The sequence below is a fragment of the Lipotes vexillifer genome, unplaced genomic scaffold (genome assembly GCF_000442215.2).
Source record: "Lipotes vexillifer unplaced genomic scaffold, Lipotes_vexillifer_v1.1 scaffold493, whole genome shotgun sequence".
In the NCBI taxonomy this organism is placed as follows: domain Eukaryota; kingdom Metazoa; phylum Chordata; class Mammalia; order Artiodactyla; family Lipotidae; genus Lipotes; species Lipotes vexillifer.
The window spans coordinates 10,672-27,415 of record NW_006786277.1 but is presented as its reverse complement, the minus strand read 5'-3'; the positions used below and the strand labels follow the sequence as shown (position 1 = coordinate 27,415).

Genomic DNA, 16,744 nt, shown 5'->3' with positions numbered 1-16,744 from the left:
TCAGTGCGCAGGTGACCCGTCTCTGACATCTTCCCAATACAAATCCCCAGGGGGGGGAAAATCCCTTAGGATTTAGAAATACTGTCTGTAAAAACAGACAAAAATGCTGACTGCAACAGCTATCAACACTTCTCATAATTTCCCTCCTTGGTGATATTCTGACTCGTCTTTTTAATGAACTGCATCTCATCAACTTTATGCTTCTGGCATTGCAACACTGACACACATTACCACACAGACAAGTAGTAGTCACGCCGTGTGCCTTCCAAGAAACTTGTCCAGGAAAAACTTCTGCCCCCTGCATTATACTAAATATCTTGTTTTAAAAGCACTTAATCTTACCCTGTAAAATCTAAGTGTATATCCTCATTTAGCTGGCCAGTCCCCAGTTGACTACACCATGTTGGAACCATTTCCAGCTGGTTGCAGGTAAGGGAGGCTGGAGTTGGGTCTACCTCTAGTCAGCATACTTTTTGCCACACTTTAATTTTTTTAATTAATTTTTTTTTTTTTTTGAGTCAGAAGTCTTTATTTCAAGGTCTCGCCCAGGTGCTTTTTTTTCACTTATTTTTATTTTATTTTTAATTTTTATTTTATATTGGAGTATAGTTGATTAACATGTTAGTTTCAGGTGTATAGCAGAGTGATTCAGTTATACATATACATGTATCTATTCTTTTTCAAATTCTTTACCCATTTAGGTTATTACAGAATATTGAGCGGAGTTCCTTGTGCTATACAGTAGGTTCCTGTTGGTTATTTTATTTAATTTTTATTATTTTTTTTTTATTTATCTTTGGCTGCGTTGGGTCTTCGTTGCTGTGCGCAGGCTTTCTCTAGTTGTGGTGAGCGGGGGCTTCTCTTGTTGCGGAGCACAGGCTCTAGGCATGCAGGCTTCAGTAGTTGCAGCAGCTCAGTAGTTGCAGCACGCAGGTCCTAGAGCGCACGGGCTTCAGTAGTTGTGGCGTGCGGGCTCTAGAGCAAAGGCTCAGTAGTAGAGCGCATGGGCTTAGTTGCTCTATGTGGGATCTTCCTGGACCAGGGATTGAACCCATGTCCCCTGCACTGGCAGGTGGATTCTTGACCACTGCACCACCACGGAAGTCCCTGGTTTTCTGTTTTAAATATAGCAGTGTTTACATGTCAATCCCAAATTTGCCATGCTTTTAAATGCCAATACTGGGTACATGAGAGTTACCTGGAGCATCTGTTAAACATCAAGATTTCTAGGCTTCGATTCATACTTATTAAATTCTCTGGGAATCGCACCCCAGGTACCTCTGATGGGCAGCAAATGTGGATTGACTGCTTTGGAGTGCCTTTATTCCCTTATCCAGCCAATTTTTAACGCATAATAAAGCTGGGAGGGATTTTTTCATCTGAAAGGTGGTGCTGGTAAATTCTTTGAGCTCAACAGATTTTGAGTATCATTAGAAGCCCTGTAAATAAAACTGAATTGAATACGCCTGAAAACCATGTCTTAGGAGATGGGCACAAGAAATGCCTTTCCTAAGACATTTAAGACAGGAAAACTGCAAAGGAGCAATGCATGAGATTTCTAAAGATCAAAAGGAGTGGTTAGACCGGTATTTGAGAGTTAATAAACATAATAAATACATTCAATGGAATCCAAAATAAAGCTTCGTAAGTCGGTTACTACAAAATCCTCCAGTGGCCAAATCATTCTCCACTTGGCCTATTAATGATAGCATAAATTAAGAGGTAGGCAGAGTTCTACTTACTCTTTACAAAGAGCATTTGAAACTGTGCTTTGTATTCAGGTAGTGTAAGTCTTTGTTCTTTTTCCAGATAACTAAAGCATATCACTTTTTAAAAAATTATTTTTCTTGGACCCGCTATTACTGAATTGCCTGAGTTTCCTTCCAAATAAACGATCTCGTCGCTGTTAGCGTTTCAGCAGTCTCATCCTTTGCTGGCAGCTGTCACTTGCTGGGATCTGTCAAAGCAGCTCCCATTTCAGCTTCTAATCTGCTTCCTGCAGTAAACGCAGGTGAGACCAGTGGTTACCCAGATAAATCCTGAACTTGTAAGCGTCACTGTTAGGGTCTCATTTTCAAAATGGAGCACATAGGCTTTGTGACAGCTTTATTTCTCCTGGTTCAGTGACTGTCTTCTCCTTCCAACATCAAGAATGCATAACTAGTCATGTTTGCCAGAGATTATTTTTTCCCGTTCTTTTCTGTTGTGTGTGTTTAAACATTAGCTTTTAATATGACTTAATCTCAAGAGGGGAAGGATTTGCAAAATTAGCTTTTGCACTTACCCCTTAGACTGAAGACATTAAAAGTACTTTGTAATTTGTGTTTCAGAGTTAGGTGGCTTAAATGAAAAATGATTGGCTCGAAGAGTCTTGACTATTAATTACCTTTGCACGGAACACTTACTACCATGCCTAGATGGGTATTTCAGTAATGCTCTAAAATTGGATAACAGAGAAGCACAAATGAAACCAAGTTCTGATGAAATCCGGGGTAGAGGGGTGGGAGAAAAATATGTAAACAGCACACTGCAGAGGAGGGGCTGTGTGTAGCTGAGGGGCTTCTCCATGAAAGGCCAGTATAAATGTTCTTCATGGGTTTTTGAAAGTAGGGGCAAGCCCGTTGGTGAAGAATGTCGCTTTGTGGTGCAACCGATGGTTCTTCCTCTTGGTGGTATGTCCCAGTCACAACACCAAGGAAGAATCCAGAAACAAAGACAGCACCTTTTGAATAGTTGCAGTTGCCTCTTTTTCTTCACTCAAGTGAGATACATCTCTCTGTGCCAAGAATTCATACTGCCATTTTTGATGGAGGATGTAAAAGAAAATGGCCAATTTTTTTTAAAGGGGGCACTTAACCAAGTTTAGAAAAGGAAATCTCAGTTGTCGGCGATCTTGACCTGTTTGGGAAATTTGAACCCTGTTTGGCTTTGTCTTCTGGAGGATGGAATATGAGATAATGCTCTTATGCTTTTGGCCCTGAGTACAAGCTATAAATGTGGGTCCTTGGGGATTCTGATTTCTGGGCTTAGTATATTCCATATGCTGCATTATATTTTATCTTAAGGATACACAGGAGCTGTGTGACTTTGGGTTTTTCAGCTGCTACAGCTGTTTCCATATCAGTAAAATCGGGATATTGCCTGCTTCCTAAGATTTTGGTGAGGCTTTACATTTTGGAAAGTGCCTTGTATAATAAATGGCAGTCTCACAACAGTAAATTATTATTCAGACCATCATAGGAAGAGCAAATTCCAAGTCGGTAGTATGTAATTTTTTTATTTACCTTGTTGAATTTTTTTATTTTTACACAATTTTTTTTTTTTCTTTTTGTGGTGCGCGAGCCTCCCACTGCCGTGGCCTCCCCCGTTGCGGAGCACAGTCTCCGGACGCGCAGGCTCAGCGGCCATGGCTCACGGGCCCAGCTGCTCCGCGGCACGTGGGATCTTCCCGGATCGGGGCACGAACCCGCATCCCCTGCATCGGCAGGCGGACTCTCAACCACTGCGCCACCAGGGAAGCCCTATTTTTACACAATTTTTAAAGGTTATTTTCTATTTACAGTTATTACAAGATATTGGCTGTACCCCCCTTGTTGTACAATACATCCTTGAGCCTATCCTACACCCAGTAGTTCTACTCCCCCACCTTATATTGCCCCTCCCTCCCTCCCCACTGGTACCCACTAGTTTGTTCTCTGTATATCTGTGAGTCTGCTGCTTTTTTGTTATATTCCCTAGTTGGTTCTATCTTTTAGATTCCATAAGTGACACCATACAGTATTTGTTTTTCTCTGACTTACTTCACTTAGCATAATGCCCTCCAAGTCCATCCATGTTGCCGCACATGGGAAACTTTCATTCTTTTTTATGTCTGAGTAGTATTCCACGTGTGTGTGTGTATAAAACCTCTTCTTTATCCATTCATCTGTTGATGGAGGCAGTATGTTTTAACGGTTTTAAGGATAATTGTTCTTCAGCCCCTCTGGGCTGAGAGGTGGGAGTAGAGACAGGAAGGGAAGCAAACAGATGCAGTGCTCTGGAGTTGACAAGAGCTGGTCAGCTCCTGTAAGCAAGTTGGTGGGTGATTTCTTCCTTGGGTACTCCGGAGATGACACTGTCACCTCCTGCCCATTTGCAGAGAAGAGGGCCAGCTGGATTGTGTGACCTTGACTTCCTGTGATGAAAAATGGCTGACGGGTGAAGTGGTGGCCAAAGGATGCACAGGACCTGGTTACTGGGGAGGGGCTGAGGGGCAAAGTACCTAGAAAGAAGGGCACTGCCTTGGAGCATGTTTCTGAGGGCCCCAGAGAGGCCCTCTTCTGGACCACTGGCCTCCTTAAATAAGCGCTCACTGCTGGTACTATCTTGTGATGCACATTCTCCTTGCATCCCCACTCCCCCCAAAATCTGCCCATAAAATAACAATGGCACCAGGGTCCCTTTTTTTAAGTGAAATTTTCTTCTATTTATGAAAATGACATATGATTGTTAAACAATTCTAAAGTACTCAGAAAAAGGAAAAAAAAAAAATCCTGAGACTACAGAGCCAAAGACAACTGCCTTGTCTTGACTTTGATGCCTGCAGAAACGCTGCTGATGCAAATCCAGGCTGTGAAGGGACTCCGAGTAAGTTATCTTAACCTAAAGCTCAGAAGTTGTTCCTAACTAGGCAGTTTAAATGCTCCTTTGATGAAGGGTCATAAAAAATACGTTCTCCACCGACAGTGTAGATACTTTATTAACATTAATATATTTAAGTGTTCTAATATATTACATATTAAACATACGAGTCAGTTTATTTTTGTATATGAGTGTATACTCTGTATTTTAGTTATACCATGTAAATTTGAACGTTCAGATTAATTATGGTGCTGTCTCCAGTGCTCTATCCATATGAATTCTGCCTCTGTATTCTACCAGCAGCAAAAATCAGGACTGTTTAACTTTTGTGGCTATCACAATAGTGTAAATAATGGTATATATTAACTTAAAAACTTTTCATCAGCAAATAATCTTTTCTCCCAGGGAGTGAAACGTCCTTATGCTTAGTCAAAGCCTCGTAAATATGTTTAAAACAAAAAGAGAAAAGGCTAAGCTGATTTAGCAAAATAATATATGAGTAGCCATGAGGAACAAGCCTTTATGCCTTACTATTTTTTATCACCTTCCCTTGTGTTGTCCCCTTTCTCCCCAGGCCCAGATTATGTAAAACAGAGATTTCAGGAAGGTGTAGATGCTAAAGAAAATCCAGAAGAAAAGGTCCCGGAAAAGCCACCTACACCAAAGGAATCTCCTCATTTTTATCGCAAAGGCACGACACCCCCAGGGTCTCCTGAGGCAAGTCCCAAACAAGACGGCTCTCCCTCCCCAAAGCCCGTGAAGAAGCAGAATCCCAGCTCAGGGGCAAGACTCAACCAAGACAAAAGGAGTGCAGCCGAGGAGCAGGTGACAGCCACTGTCAATAAGCCCTTGACCTCCAAGGCTCCCACGAAGGAGGTGGGAGCAGCTGTGCCCCACTCCCGGTACTCTGGCCGTCACCACGTCCCTAACCCCAGTAACGGGGAGCTGCACTCTCAGTATCACGGCTACTACGTGAAACTGAACGCCCCCCAGTACCCCCTGGAGGACGTGGAAGGAGAGGAAGGGCCAAGCCAGTCTTCCTCGGCGCTGGTGCACAAGCCATCGCCCAACAAGTGGAGTCCCCCTAAATCTGTGACAAAACCAGTTGCCAAAGAAAGCAAAGCTGAGCCAAAAGCTAAGAAGTCTGAACTTGCTATACCAAAGAATCCAGCAAGCAACGATTCGTGCCCTTCTTTGGAAAAAGAAGCCAATTTGGTAAGTTGTGCGAGACGTGTTTTTCTCTCACTTTTGCTCCTTTTGGTTCTTTCGGGTGGCAGCGTGGGGCATCTGCGCCTTGATGATGACGATTCGCACCTATGCTAGCAAAAGTCCCTGGGAGCACCGGGGCTGTGTAGAGTAGAGCCTAGCACTGGTAGCTTGAGCCACAATGGGCTCTCGGGCAGAAATTCCTCTGTGCTCACTTGGCCAACCCTCAGGCTTCATGCAGGTAGGCTGACATGACTAGCTTGTTGCAGCTCCACTTTTACAAGCCTTTACCAGCACTTCCTGGTGAGCTTCATGGTAGCTGTTGAATTCCCCGGCGGTCCAGTGGTTAGGACTCTGCACTTTTGTTCCCGGTGGATTTAAGGTTCTTTCTTCGTTGTGAAAGAATTCGGAGGCAAAGTGATAGATTTATTTAGAGAGAAACACACTCCACAGACAGAGTGTGGGCCATCTTGGAAGGCAAGAGGCTTCAAAATGGCTTCGAAATATGGGGTGGTTCATTTTTATGGGCTGGTAATTTCATAGGCTAATGAATGGATTATTCCAACTTTTGGGGAAGGGGCAGGGATTTCCAGGAATTGGGTCACTGCCCACTTTTTGACCTTTTATGGTTGGCCTCAAAACTGTCATGGTGCTGGTGGATGTGTCCTTTAGCATATGGTAATATATTACAATGAGCATATAATGAGGCTCAAGGTCTTCTGGAAGTCAAATCTTCTGCCATCTTGGACCTAGTTGGTTCTAACCAGTCTCTGTCATGTACTATGGCTATATCATCCTTTTAAAGGTTGTGCCCTGCCCCCTTCCGTCCTGGGGTTTGATCCCTGGTCAGGGAACTAAGATCCCACAAGCTGTGAGGCACCACCAAAAAAGAAAAAAAAAAGGACTACATGGTAGCTGTACATGGTAGCTGTCTTATTAGCTCTAGCTGCTATAACAAAACTACCCTAGACTGGGTGGTCTAAACAGCAGACATTTATTTCTCACAGTTCTGAAGGCTCAGGAGTCCCAAGTCCAAGGCACCAGCAGATTCAGTGTCTGGTGAGAAGCCACTTACTTCCTCGTCCATACAACATGGGCCATCTCCCTGTGTCCTCACAGGACTGAGAGGAAACAAGCTCTCTGGCATCTCTTCTTGGAAGGGCACTAATCCCATCTTGAGGGCTCCACCCTCATGACCTGATTCTCTCCCAAAGGTCCCACCTCCAAATACCATCACATTGGGGGTTAGGGCTTCAGTGGATGAATTTGAGGGCAGGGGATAGATCCAAACATGCAGTCCATAACAATAGCTAGTTCTGAGGGCTGGGAAGGAATCATGGCCCACCTGCCCCTGTGCTCTAACCAGGAGGAGGGCTCCACTGCCATTTAAGTCCTTAACCTGCCTTTTGACAGTGGTCAGCATCTTTGGACAAAAGAACATCTTTTCTAGCTATTATGAATTATTCTCATAAATAGTGTGGATTTTATTTAAGGCCAGGCTTTGCAGCTAGAACTTTTTCTTTCCCATGTGAGAAGTGAAATTTTTCAACTGTTTAAGAAAATCACTTTGGTCTTCTAACTCCTCCGAGTGTCAGTGCTCCTAAAATTTCAGTTTTCTGGTAGATGCTAGTTTTATTATGAGTCTGGAGCATTTAAGGTTTTTGTTATTCAACCAGAAAGCTTTCAGTTATTGATAAATACCAACATCCTCATTCCATGAGATTTGTTAATGATAAAAGGAATTAGTACTTTATCAAATTCTGTAGAATTTATAAAATCTGAAGCTAAGTAATTTTTGATAAAAAGCTGACTGATCTGTTGACCTAGTCATATGCCTTTGGAAAAGATTGTAATTTAGGGAGGAAGCCATAGCCAACCCAGTATTTACTAGTAATTTCAGAAACATATTTGCATAAAGGTGTGGATTAATATTTTGGCCAACAATACATCCATCAGTTTCTTACCTTTAAGAAAAAATTTTTCTTACTGTTCTATCTACTTATAGGGTTAAACACTGAAATTCATTTTTTAATTAACTTATATTGGAAATTTCTTAGGTTTATTTTGCTAATATCTATCAACACAGGTTCCCACCTTTTTAAAATTCTCACCATTTTAATTATCTAAATATAAATAAATCAGGTTAACATGATTAACTTTCTGAGAGTCAGCCTCCATATAGGTAAATGGTTTTCAAAACAATAACTTTGAGACTGTTCAGTGAGCATTCATCTTTTAAACTATTTTAACACTGGTATGTCAGTATCCTGATATTATAACTGTGCTAATATCATCACTACCGAATTTGTTAAATGTGATAACTCACTTCCCATTTGGCTTTCAGCATTTATAGCCGTAGGTTAATAAAGCCTCACATACGTGTTAGTATTGGTTTGCCTGATTTACAAAGGGATCCAAGCAATGCAAGGCTATTATCGTTTATACCTTTGCTTTGGGTACCCAGTAGTAGGGTTCAGTTGATTTCCAGAACTCCACAAAGGGAAGTGTGTGCCCCAGTGTTCCTCATATTAGATGGTTACCTAGTAGTCTTTCTGTAAAACTTTGGTAAATTCACAGCCTTCTTGTTTAGAAACAGCATCTGTCTTACGAATGTGCAGAACAGTCGGATTCTGGGAGTTGGCCAAGCATCGTGCAGCTCTGCAGGCTGGTCTCTAGGGTTCCCCTAAACACCCCGAGAAGGGAGGCCAGCAGCTCTGCGCCTCTGTCGGGAGCTGGAAGGCAGGACTGAGTTGGCACCTTCGTGCAGAGAGTTTCACAATTAACCTTCTCTTCCTTAATAACATAAATCTGCCTCTCGCACCCCTTATAACTGTTTTCTTCACAGAGAGTTAGGAAGTGACAAAATCATCCTAAGGTAGGCAGTGAATGGCCTTTAAAACAAAAGAGCACTGCATACAATTTCGAGGTAAAAAGACACTGTGTAAGTTAGAAGTTTACAAATAACAACGTGGAAATTCATGGAAGGGTTCACACTAAAGCAGACATTTGAGGGGAAGCAGACTGAATCCATCTTTGTGAGAGATCCACCTTGAGTCAGCATCACCACGTGTAGGGTGGCTGACCAAACGATCTGCACAATTTTAGTCAGCCAGCTTACTGAGACAGTGTAGGCTAGCGGTAGGGCCTCTGGCGCCAGGCTTCACAGGTTCACATCCCAGCTGTGTTACTTACCAGCTCGATGACCTTAGGCAAGTTTCTTGACTGCTCTGTGGCTTGAGTTTTTCATCTGTACCTGTATCAAGGGTTGTGGTAAAGATTAAATGAGTTGATACTTTATACAGTTCTCAGCACAGTGCCTAGCACAAAGTAAGTATTCAAAGAGCATTGACTGAGTTTGCCTTAACACTAGTTGGAGCATAAATAGTTCATAAATATTCCAGTAGGTTTTGACCCACCCTCAGGATCACCCTGGATATTGATCTCCTAGAAATCCAGAGACTCTTCTGGGACACAGGCTGACACTTAGGGGAAGGGAAGCCCTGGCAAGGGTCACTCTGCTACGTCCCTTCAGTCTGTGACTCCTGTGGACTCAATTCTATGGGATGCCAGAATTTTTGGTAGGAGCTTGGCTAGGAGGCAGAAGAGGTATCTTTAGAACCTTATCATCAAACAGACTAGTGAGGAGTCTTCTCTTTAGGAATCTCAACTCCTGAAAACTACCTGCACTTTTCTCTTAGCAATTACACCGATCAGCCTCAGAGTTTGAGATTTACCCGACCTTTCTTCCGAATTGTCGTAAAACCTAAGGCATCCCTATCCCTGTTAGATCAGGTTTGAAACACACACATACATTCAGTAAATACATATAATTAAACTTTGCTTTTTCCATGTTTTTGGAGAAGTTTGAGGTTTAACAAACTATACTAACTCTTCAGAAAATTCTTCACAATTTTAAATGAGCGATAGTATCTTTCTTGGAGAAAAATATTTTGAGTTAGAACGTCTTTCCATATTTTGACTTCCTGCACTTTATTTTCTAACTTCCAAACAAGACTCGCACTTTGCCCTGCCACAGCTTCTTTTATTACACCTGCCCCAGTCCGTCTTGAAAATCAAGACTGATTTTTTTTTTTTTTTCATTTTGCTATTTTAAGCTACAACTGGCCACCACAGTCATATTTATGAGACTTCACCTTAAAGCTTTCCACCCTGTACCCAGCCCAGGTATCTGAAGAGCACAGAGGTCACGTTTTGGTATCTGCCTATTAAACATAGCATCCCAGAATTTATTTTTTACCTGGTTGCTGTTTGAGTCTTTTATTGCTGGTTTACCCTCATCTTCACTGAGTCATCTTTAGAAATAGCTTTATATAATGGAGCTATACTAGTAGGATAAATATACATGTACTTGTATATTAGAATATATACGAGAAATACATGTTCAATAGTGTTATGTATATAAATATATACACACACACAAGCCCAAAATACTAACCAATTCAAAAAGGTTAGATGAATTCATAGAACCTTATAAGGATTTATGAAATGGGAGTTAAAGGTCCAGGCACACCTTAAGTCTTTGAAAGTAGCTTTACTGAAGGTACTCTATTATTCTGCTTTCCTAGCGTCCGTGTAAGTCACTGAACCCCACATTGTATTGCTCTGACCCTGTTACTTTTCCTCATCTTCTTTCATATCACTGTCTTTAGGAATTATGAAATGAAATCCACTAACCCAAAAGAGTTGAGACGATCCCAAAATTCTTAACACATTCATGGCAAGATCTAATCAGTTTGCGGAGTAATAGCATTTCCTTAATCTCCATGCTGAGTAATAATGTTGAAAGATCATCTCAATTATTTTCTGAGTTATAAGAGTTTCCTACATTATTTATATGTTCTAAGTTAACCATGATTGAGGAGTTACATAGGTTTAGAACACAGCTCTACTAAAAGAACCATTGGTCATTATCAAGATTTGATGTTTTTCTGATACTGCGGTATCATAGGATGTAGATGAAAATGCCCTTTTAAAGGAGTTGATGGGAAATTATTTTTAAACTAAGGCCTGTGGGTTTAATAGAGATAAAAAGAACATGTAGCTCTGAAGTGAATAGACTAAAGTTTAATCCCAGTTCTAATTTGTTCAAACTGGCTTGAGTAACCTTGGGCAAGACATTTACCCTCTCGGAGCTTTGTAAAATGGAACTAATAGTCACCGTGAAGAATTGTTTGGTTTCCTCCCATTTACTTGGGGTTTAGGAACTAGGCTTTTTCTTCTTCCTAACAGTCAAGGGCACCCATTTTTATTCCTTCTCTCTCTCACCCTGATTTTATTAATCACCCTGTTCCTCATTTAATACAGTGAATATGTCAGTTCAACCACCACCTCCATAGCACTTGGAAAAGTACCAAACGATTGGTTTTCATTAAATATGGGTTGCCTGGATGAACTGGGCAGCCCTTATGTGTGGGTATAGAGTGGTAAACAAGGCAGTGCCCCTGTGGAACTCTGTCTAGGGGGAAAGATGGCAGTTAACAAGAAACGACAGTAAAGTGTGAAGCGTTAGGGTAAAGAACAGGGTGCTCTGACCTCTACCAAGGAGGTTGTGACCTCATCCAGAAAGCAGGCGTCCTTGAAGGATATGAGACTCAAGCCCTAGGTCCTGCGAGATAAGCACTGGACCAGTGGCAGTTCCGGTCTCCCTTGCTCACTTACCACCCCTCCCCGTAAAAAAAAATCACATCGATACGACATTTGAGGACTCTGACCCAGTTTCACTGTAGTCTCATTGGATAGTCAAATATAGTACAACTGTTTCCTCATCTGTAGAATGAGAATAAAACTACCTACCCAACCTCTCTTATATGGCAAGTTTTAGAACACTTTTAATGCTACTTAAGAATTAGACACTATTTTAATAGTAAATACCAAGATCACATCTTTGTAATAAAGATGGCCAAGTACAGGCAGATCTAAAAAGATGGGTCATATAAGGTTTCTTTGGTTTTTTTTTTTTTAAAAAAAAAGTAAATTTGGGGTACCTTGGGCTATGTGGTATTTACTTTATAGCAGTATTTGGCAAAATAGGACTCTGATTTGTTAAAATGTAACCTGATTTCTGAAACGTTGTGGCTTTAAGCAGAGGGATTAAAAATTAGACCTGCACAGTAATTTCTCAGAGGGCTCAATTTCCCACTTGCAGCTTTTACCTTAAGGAAGGGATAGTATCCAAAAAGAAAACCAGGAAAAGCAAGAGTCAAAGAACCTCATTTTGAGTTTTTCCTAAACTTTTCCAGAGCAGCCTCATTGTCTGCGGATCTCACTCTCCCGTTCTAACTGCCTTTATGAGGAAGTGATTCTTCTTTATCCGACGACTTACATACACCTTAACAAAAATGCGTATCTAATTCCCATCAGTTTTTAAACCCTTTATGGTCAGCTGTGTCTCACCCAGACTGTTGCCCGGTGTTTCGAGGTGAAGTCGATTATTTTTTAAGTCGTTTTTTAGGTTTAATCAAGACTGGAATCATCTTTAAGTGAAAGTTCAGAGATGGCTCCATTTAAATACAGCCTAGCTATTTTTAGTTTATACCTTTTGGAACTGCCGTCATTCTTCATACCTTATTTACTGCAACTGTGTTGGGTCTTTTTTTAATATTTTTGGTAACTGGTTTTGTGAGCTAATTTATCTACTGCTGTTAACATGGAAAAGTGACACTTGTTTTGTTCTATTTCGTTTCCAGGGCCCTAATTCAATCATGATTGTCCTCGTCATGCTGTTGAATATCGGATTGGCCATTCTTTTTGTTCACTTTCTAACTTGATTGGAATTAGGAAAGGTAAGAACAGCCTTAATCATTATTTTCCCCATATTTAAATTTACTTTTTTTTTTTTTTTTAACAACTACGTATTGTCCTTCACTTTAATAATTCTGGCTGTGCCTGAATGTGATTCAACATAGTTACTCAATGATATAACTGTTTTGACCCTTCAGTGAAGTCGTGACAACTAGTGGTGTTAGCCCACAGTTCTCTGCGGTGGTGTCATCAGCCCTTTAAATGGCACACCCCAGTCAGACTCAGACACAGGGAAGGAGGCTTGGAATTAGGATGGGATCACCAGAGAGAGAGAGAGAGAGATGAAACCTGGGAAATTCAGCCGGAGGACCCGTTCGGTCCCCCTGGGAATGCTTTGGGGTCCTCTGGGAGCTGAAGCAAGCAGCCATGTTGGAGAGCAAAACTTAATAATCATTCTTTTTTAAAATCTGCTGAAGCAGCCCCATCAGGCGAAGTTCTTGGCATTGGCTACTCCATCTGTCCTAGCAGAGTGTGACTAAACTGGAAATGTATGGAGCCATTTTTTTTTTTTTTTTTTTTGATGGAAGTCAACAGCTGCCTTACTATTTTACCATCTGACGATTCTAGTAGGGAGCTGGGGAAACAAAACGACTGCCCGAGGAATGCGGTCGGAGGATTGTGTTGCTGTGGCCGTGGTTCCAGCATTCACTCCTGTCTCATTAGAAGAAGTAGGTAGCTGCATCACTCACCAGTCTTATGCCATGACCTGCTGCTTTCTCATCTCCTGGAACGTCCCGGGAGAGAAGGTTTCGTTGGCTTGTGCACGATTCTGTTCATTTCTGCTCGTTATTTAAATCCGATGTATAGTCATCTTCAACATGCGGTCCCGGCTGGCTGAAGCACACGTGTCGCATCTCAAGGAAAAGAAACAACAGAAAATGCGCTTATTTTGAGAGCAATACATCATTCTTCATGTCGTTTAGTCTTCCTAAACCTGTAAAAGGCTATTTAAAAGTTAGCAATTTGAAGGCATTACACCTACCTAAAAATAATTTAACTTTAAACATTTTTAACACGACTGAGATGAATTATTTACGCACTTAGGAGGTGCTAAATTTTAAAAGCTGAAAGACAAGAGAATTCTAAGAAGTCGAGTCAAAATGTTGCATGGATTGCAGTAATCGGTGTTTAAAGGATTCAGTTTCATTGCTGACGTACTTTACCAACCAAATAAAATCTTGTCAGTAGCTATGTTAATTCCCATGAAAGTTAAGCAAGATGCTATTAATAACTGCTCTTCTTTTTTTTTTTCCCCCCCCCAAACGTAAATTTTTGTTGAATACGTTCAGGTAGAGCATAAAGCTTTGTTAAAATCAGTGCTTCTCAATTTTACGCCTTTCATGTTTTTCGAAGTCCTTTTGTAATTGTATTTCACATTTTAAAGACTTAGACAATTTTTAAGTATCTGTCTTTTGCAGTCCTTTGTTATTCTGACATAATCTGATTTTTTGGCTGTTTTATAATTTATTCTTTATTACTCAGAAGCATGCTTATTTAGAGAAACTACGTGGTCTTTATAAAAATAATTATTTAAAAAGAACATCAGGGGAGGTAAGTTATCTGTCCAATCTTGGTAAGACGTTATTGAGGAGAGGGAGCTCTTCCTAAACATTTTCACGATCTGCATGGTTTAATCAGATTCTTTTTACCTTATCTGCTACTGTTCCGTCGCAGAAGAGCCAATTCCCGTATTAGCACAGGTGTGGACTGAATGCTTTGTCGCCTGCAGGGCAGTAACGCAGTGGTGTTTTTTGCAGAAGTACAATTTGTTGAGAATCCTGGGTGTGACCAATGTGGAATAAAGAAGAAAGAGAGCAAATGAAAATTACAACTTGTATATTTATTTATTTTTTACATTTTGCTTTGACTTTTAAATTTAGGAAGTGTACGTTTTTCCCCAAGAAACGTTTCAGTCCCTCTGTCAGTCTCAATATTCTCACTGCTCCTTCCTCACCCCATAGCTCTTGATGCTGGGAAAGCTGATTTTTTTAAAAAAATTTAATAAAATATTTAATCTTAAGTGTTTATTTCGAATGTGTAATGCTTTGGAAATAATGGGTAACAGATAATAAAGGATATGTTTATAAAGTGAGCATGTTGGTTCCATTTATAAATGTATGTATGATTTATAAGCTTTTTTAAAAACAAAGCTCAAATTGTTGGTATTTTTCTAAAATGTGCACAGCTGTATTTTACATGAAAGGCTCTTTCTAATGGGTTGTTATACTGTACTCTACATTTTGGACAGCACATGAAGTCTGCCAATGTACTTAATAAAACACGACTTTGTTTATTTAAAGTTTCTTGCTGTGAAAAAGAACTCCCTACCTGTGAGTTCCGTTATTTATAATTCTTGAAACCAAAATGTATAATGTACAGTTTTCACAACTGTATCTGCTCTAATAAAAAAAAAAAGTTGGTTATTAATAAAGTTGCAGGTGTGTTTCCTTTATGGGTAAATTACTGTCTTGAGTTATGTGGAATTTCTGGCTGGTGACGGTGGTGAAAGAAAGATCTGCTGAGAAATTAATAATAGAAATGGGGGGAGGGCAGTGCTCAAAGAACCCACCTGGCAGAAGGTCTTAGGCTGCACCATTAAGTTTTTTCTTCATCTCTTTCATCGTAGGCCTTTGGAATAATTTTGCAAAGTAAGATTCATCGCTCTGCTTTACTGCCTTCGTTAATTGTATTAGTGCCTTATCCTGGGTTTGGAGTCTGCTCCTGTTTTTAAGGAAAGCTTAAAGATGAAGTAAGTCTCTCTCCTGCGTGGGCACTTTTCCGTTACAGTTTTCTGACCATTGTGGCCCAAAGAAATTACTATGTTGCTCTGGCCTCTGCTGCTTAGGTCCAAAGAGCAGCTGAATAAACTTGCTGCCACTGGAACCTGCAGCCTTTGAAGCCATCCTCGGTGCTGGCCTCGGCTGGCTCCATGCATCAGCAGGCAGCCTGTAAAGTACAATAAACGGACCTTCTCCAGAACAGCTTCCCACGGAGCTGCCACAGCGCTTTTAAATTCCCAAGTTAGCCACTCCTGTTGAGGGCTGAGGTATCGAAGACCCCCACGTAAGCAATGCCTAGTTATCGCCTCTAGGTGTTAACAGATTTATCAACTCACGTACGTGATTCATCTCCTAGCAAATCCTAAGGGAACAGAACACAGAACAGACTACTTTGGAGGAGGAGGGAGAAGCACAGGGTGCTAGAAAGATTATTGACTCCAGATTCGTGTCCAAACCACATGTTTTGGTGGCTGAAGCAAAAGCTAGGGTGAAGACCGTGTGGTTGGGAAATCTGGAAAATATTCTACTTGCCCTTTTCGTACAACAGCTATTCCAAGAGTCGTGGTGAGCAGCTCCCTGGGCTCCAACTGTGCACTCGCAGCCCTCCCCCAGGCTTTGGAAAGCGGTGCAGGCTCTTCTCTCCAACTTCATAGGCAGCTGTGGACGTGGCGTATTCTGCCAGGACAGTGTAAAGATCCATCAGGCCGTGTTCGATTATCCCAGGTGTATCAATTATCTATGTCCAGCATTTCCTTCTTACCCCCAAAGTACCAGAAAGGAGTTAGGATTCTGTCATAGCCTCTACAGGGGTCTGACATATGGGAGCAGGAGAAAGTATCAGCATATATAGAATGCAGTGAATATGGATGAAGTTTTGGCTGTGGTCGTGATTGATGGAGGATTCTTCTCTAATCTGTGTCCCTGGTTTCCTCATCTGTAAAATGGGTATAACCACAGCACTGACCTCATAGGAGGAGGAAATGAGCTTATTTACCTTAAGTGCTTAGTACAGTACCTGGCACATAGGAACTGCTTTGTACATGTTAGCCTTTACTAGTTGGAAGAACTAGGGGAAAACTTAATTCCTGTGTCTCAAACACATTAAAAAATATATAGTAAGATCCCACTAAAGGCCTCTTTATAAAGGTTAATTATGCCATAGGTCATATGATGTTCTTTAGTGGTAGTCATTGAGTCTCTCTCACTGTGAAAATCGAAGGCCACACTTACAGAGCTCCGTCTCTACACTAAAGTGTGATTTTTAATATAGTAGGATACGAGACATTTGCTTTACACAAAGAACTTTCTCGTCTCAT

The 16,744-nt window shown here is 41.1% G+C and overlaps 1 protein-coding gene across 2 annotated transcripts in view; it reads left to right on the top strand.

Annotated features, from left to right (window-relative positions):
* JPH1 (junctophilin 1) overlaps nucleotides 1-15,075 on the top strand; it is an 80,343-nt gene extending 65,268 nt beyond the window's left edge. The window contains exons 4-6 of one of the 2 annotated variants that reach the window (XM_007458438.1): nucleotides 5,195-5,835; nucleotides 12,534-12,629; nucleotides 12,786-15,075. In XM_007458438.1, the coding sequence (XP_007458500.1) occupies nucleotides 5,195-5,835; nucleotides 12,534-12,614 (722 nt within the window). In that variant the 3' untranslated portion in view covers nucleotides 12,615-12,629; nucleotides 12,786-15,075. The remainder of the gene's footprint in view (nucleotides 1-5,194; nucleotides 5,836-12,533; nucleotides 12,630-12,785) is intronic. The other variant, XM_007458439.1, reaches the window with a different exon arrangement.
* The last annotated feature ends 1,669 nt before the right edge of the window (nucleotides 15,076-16,744 follow it).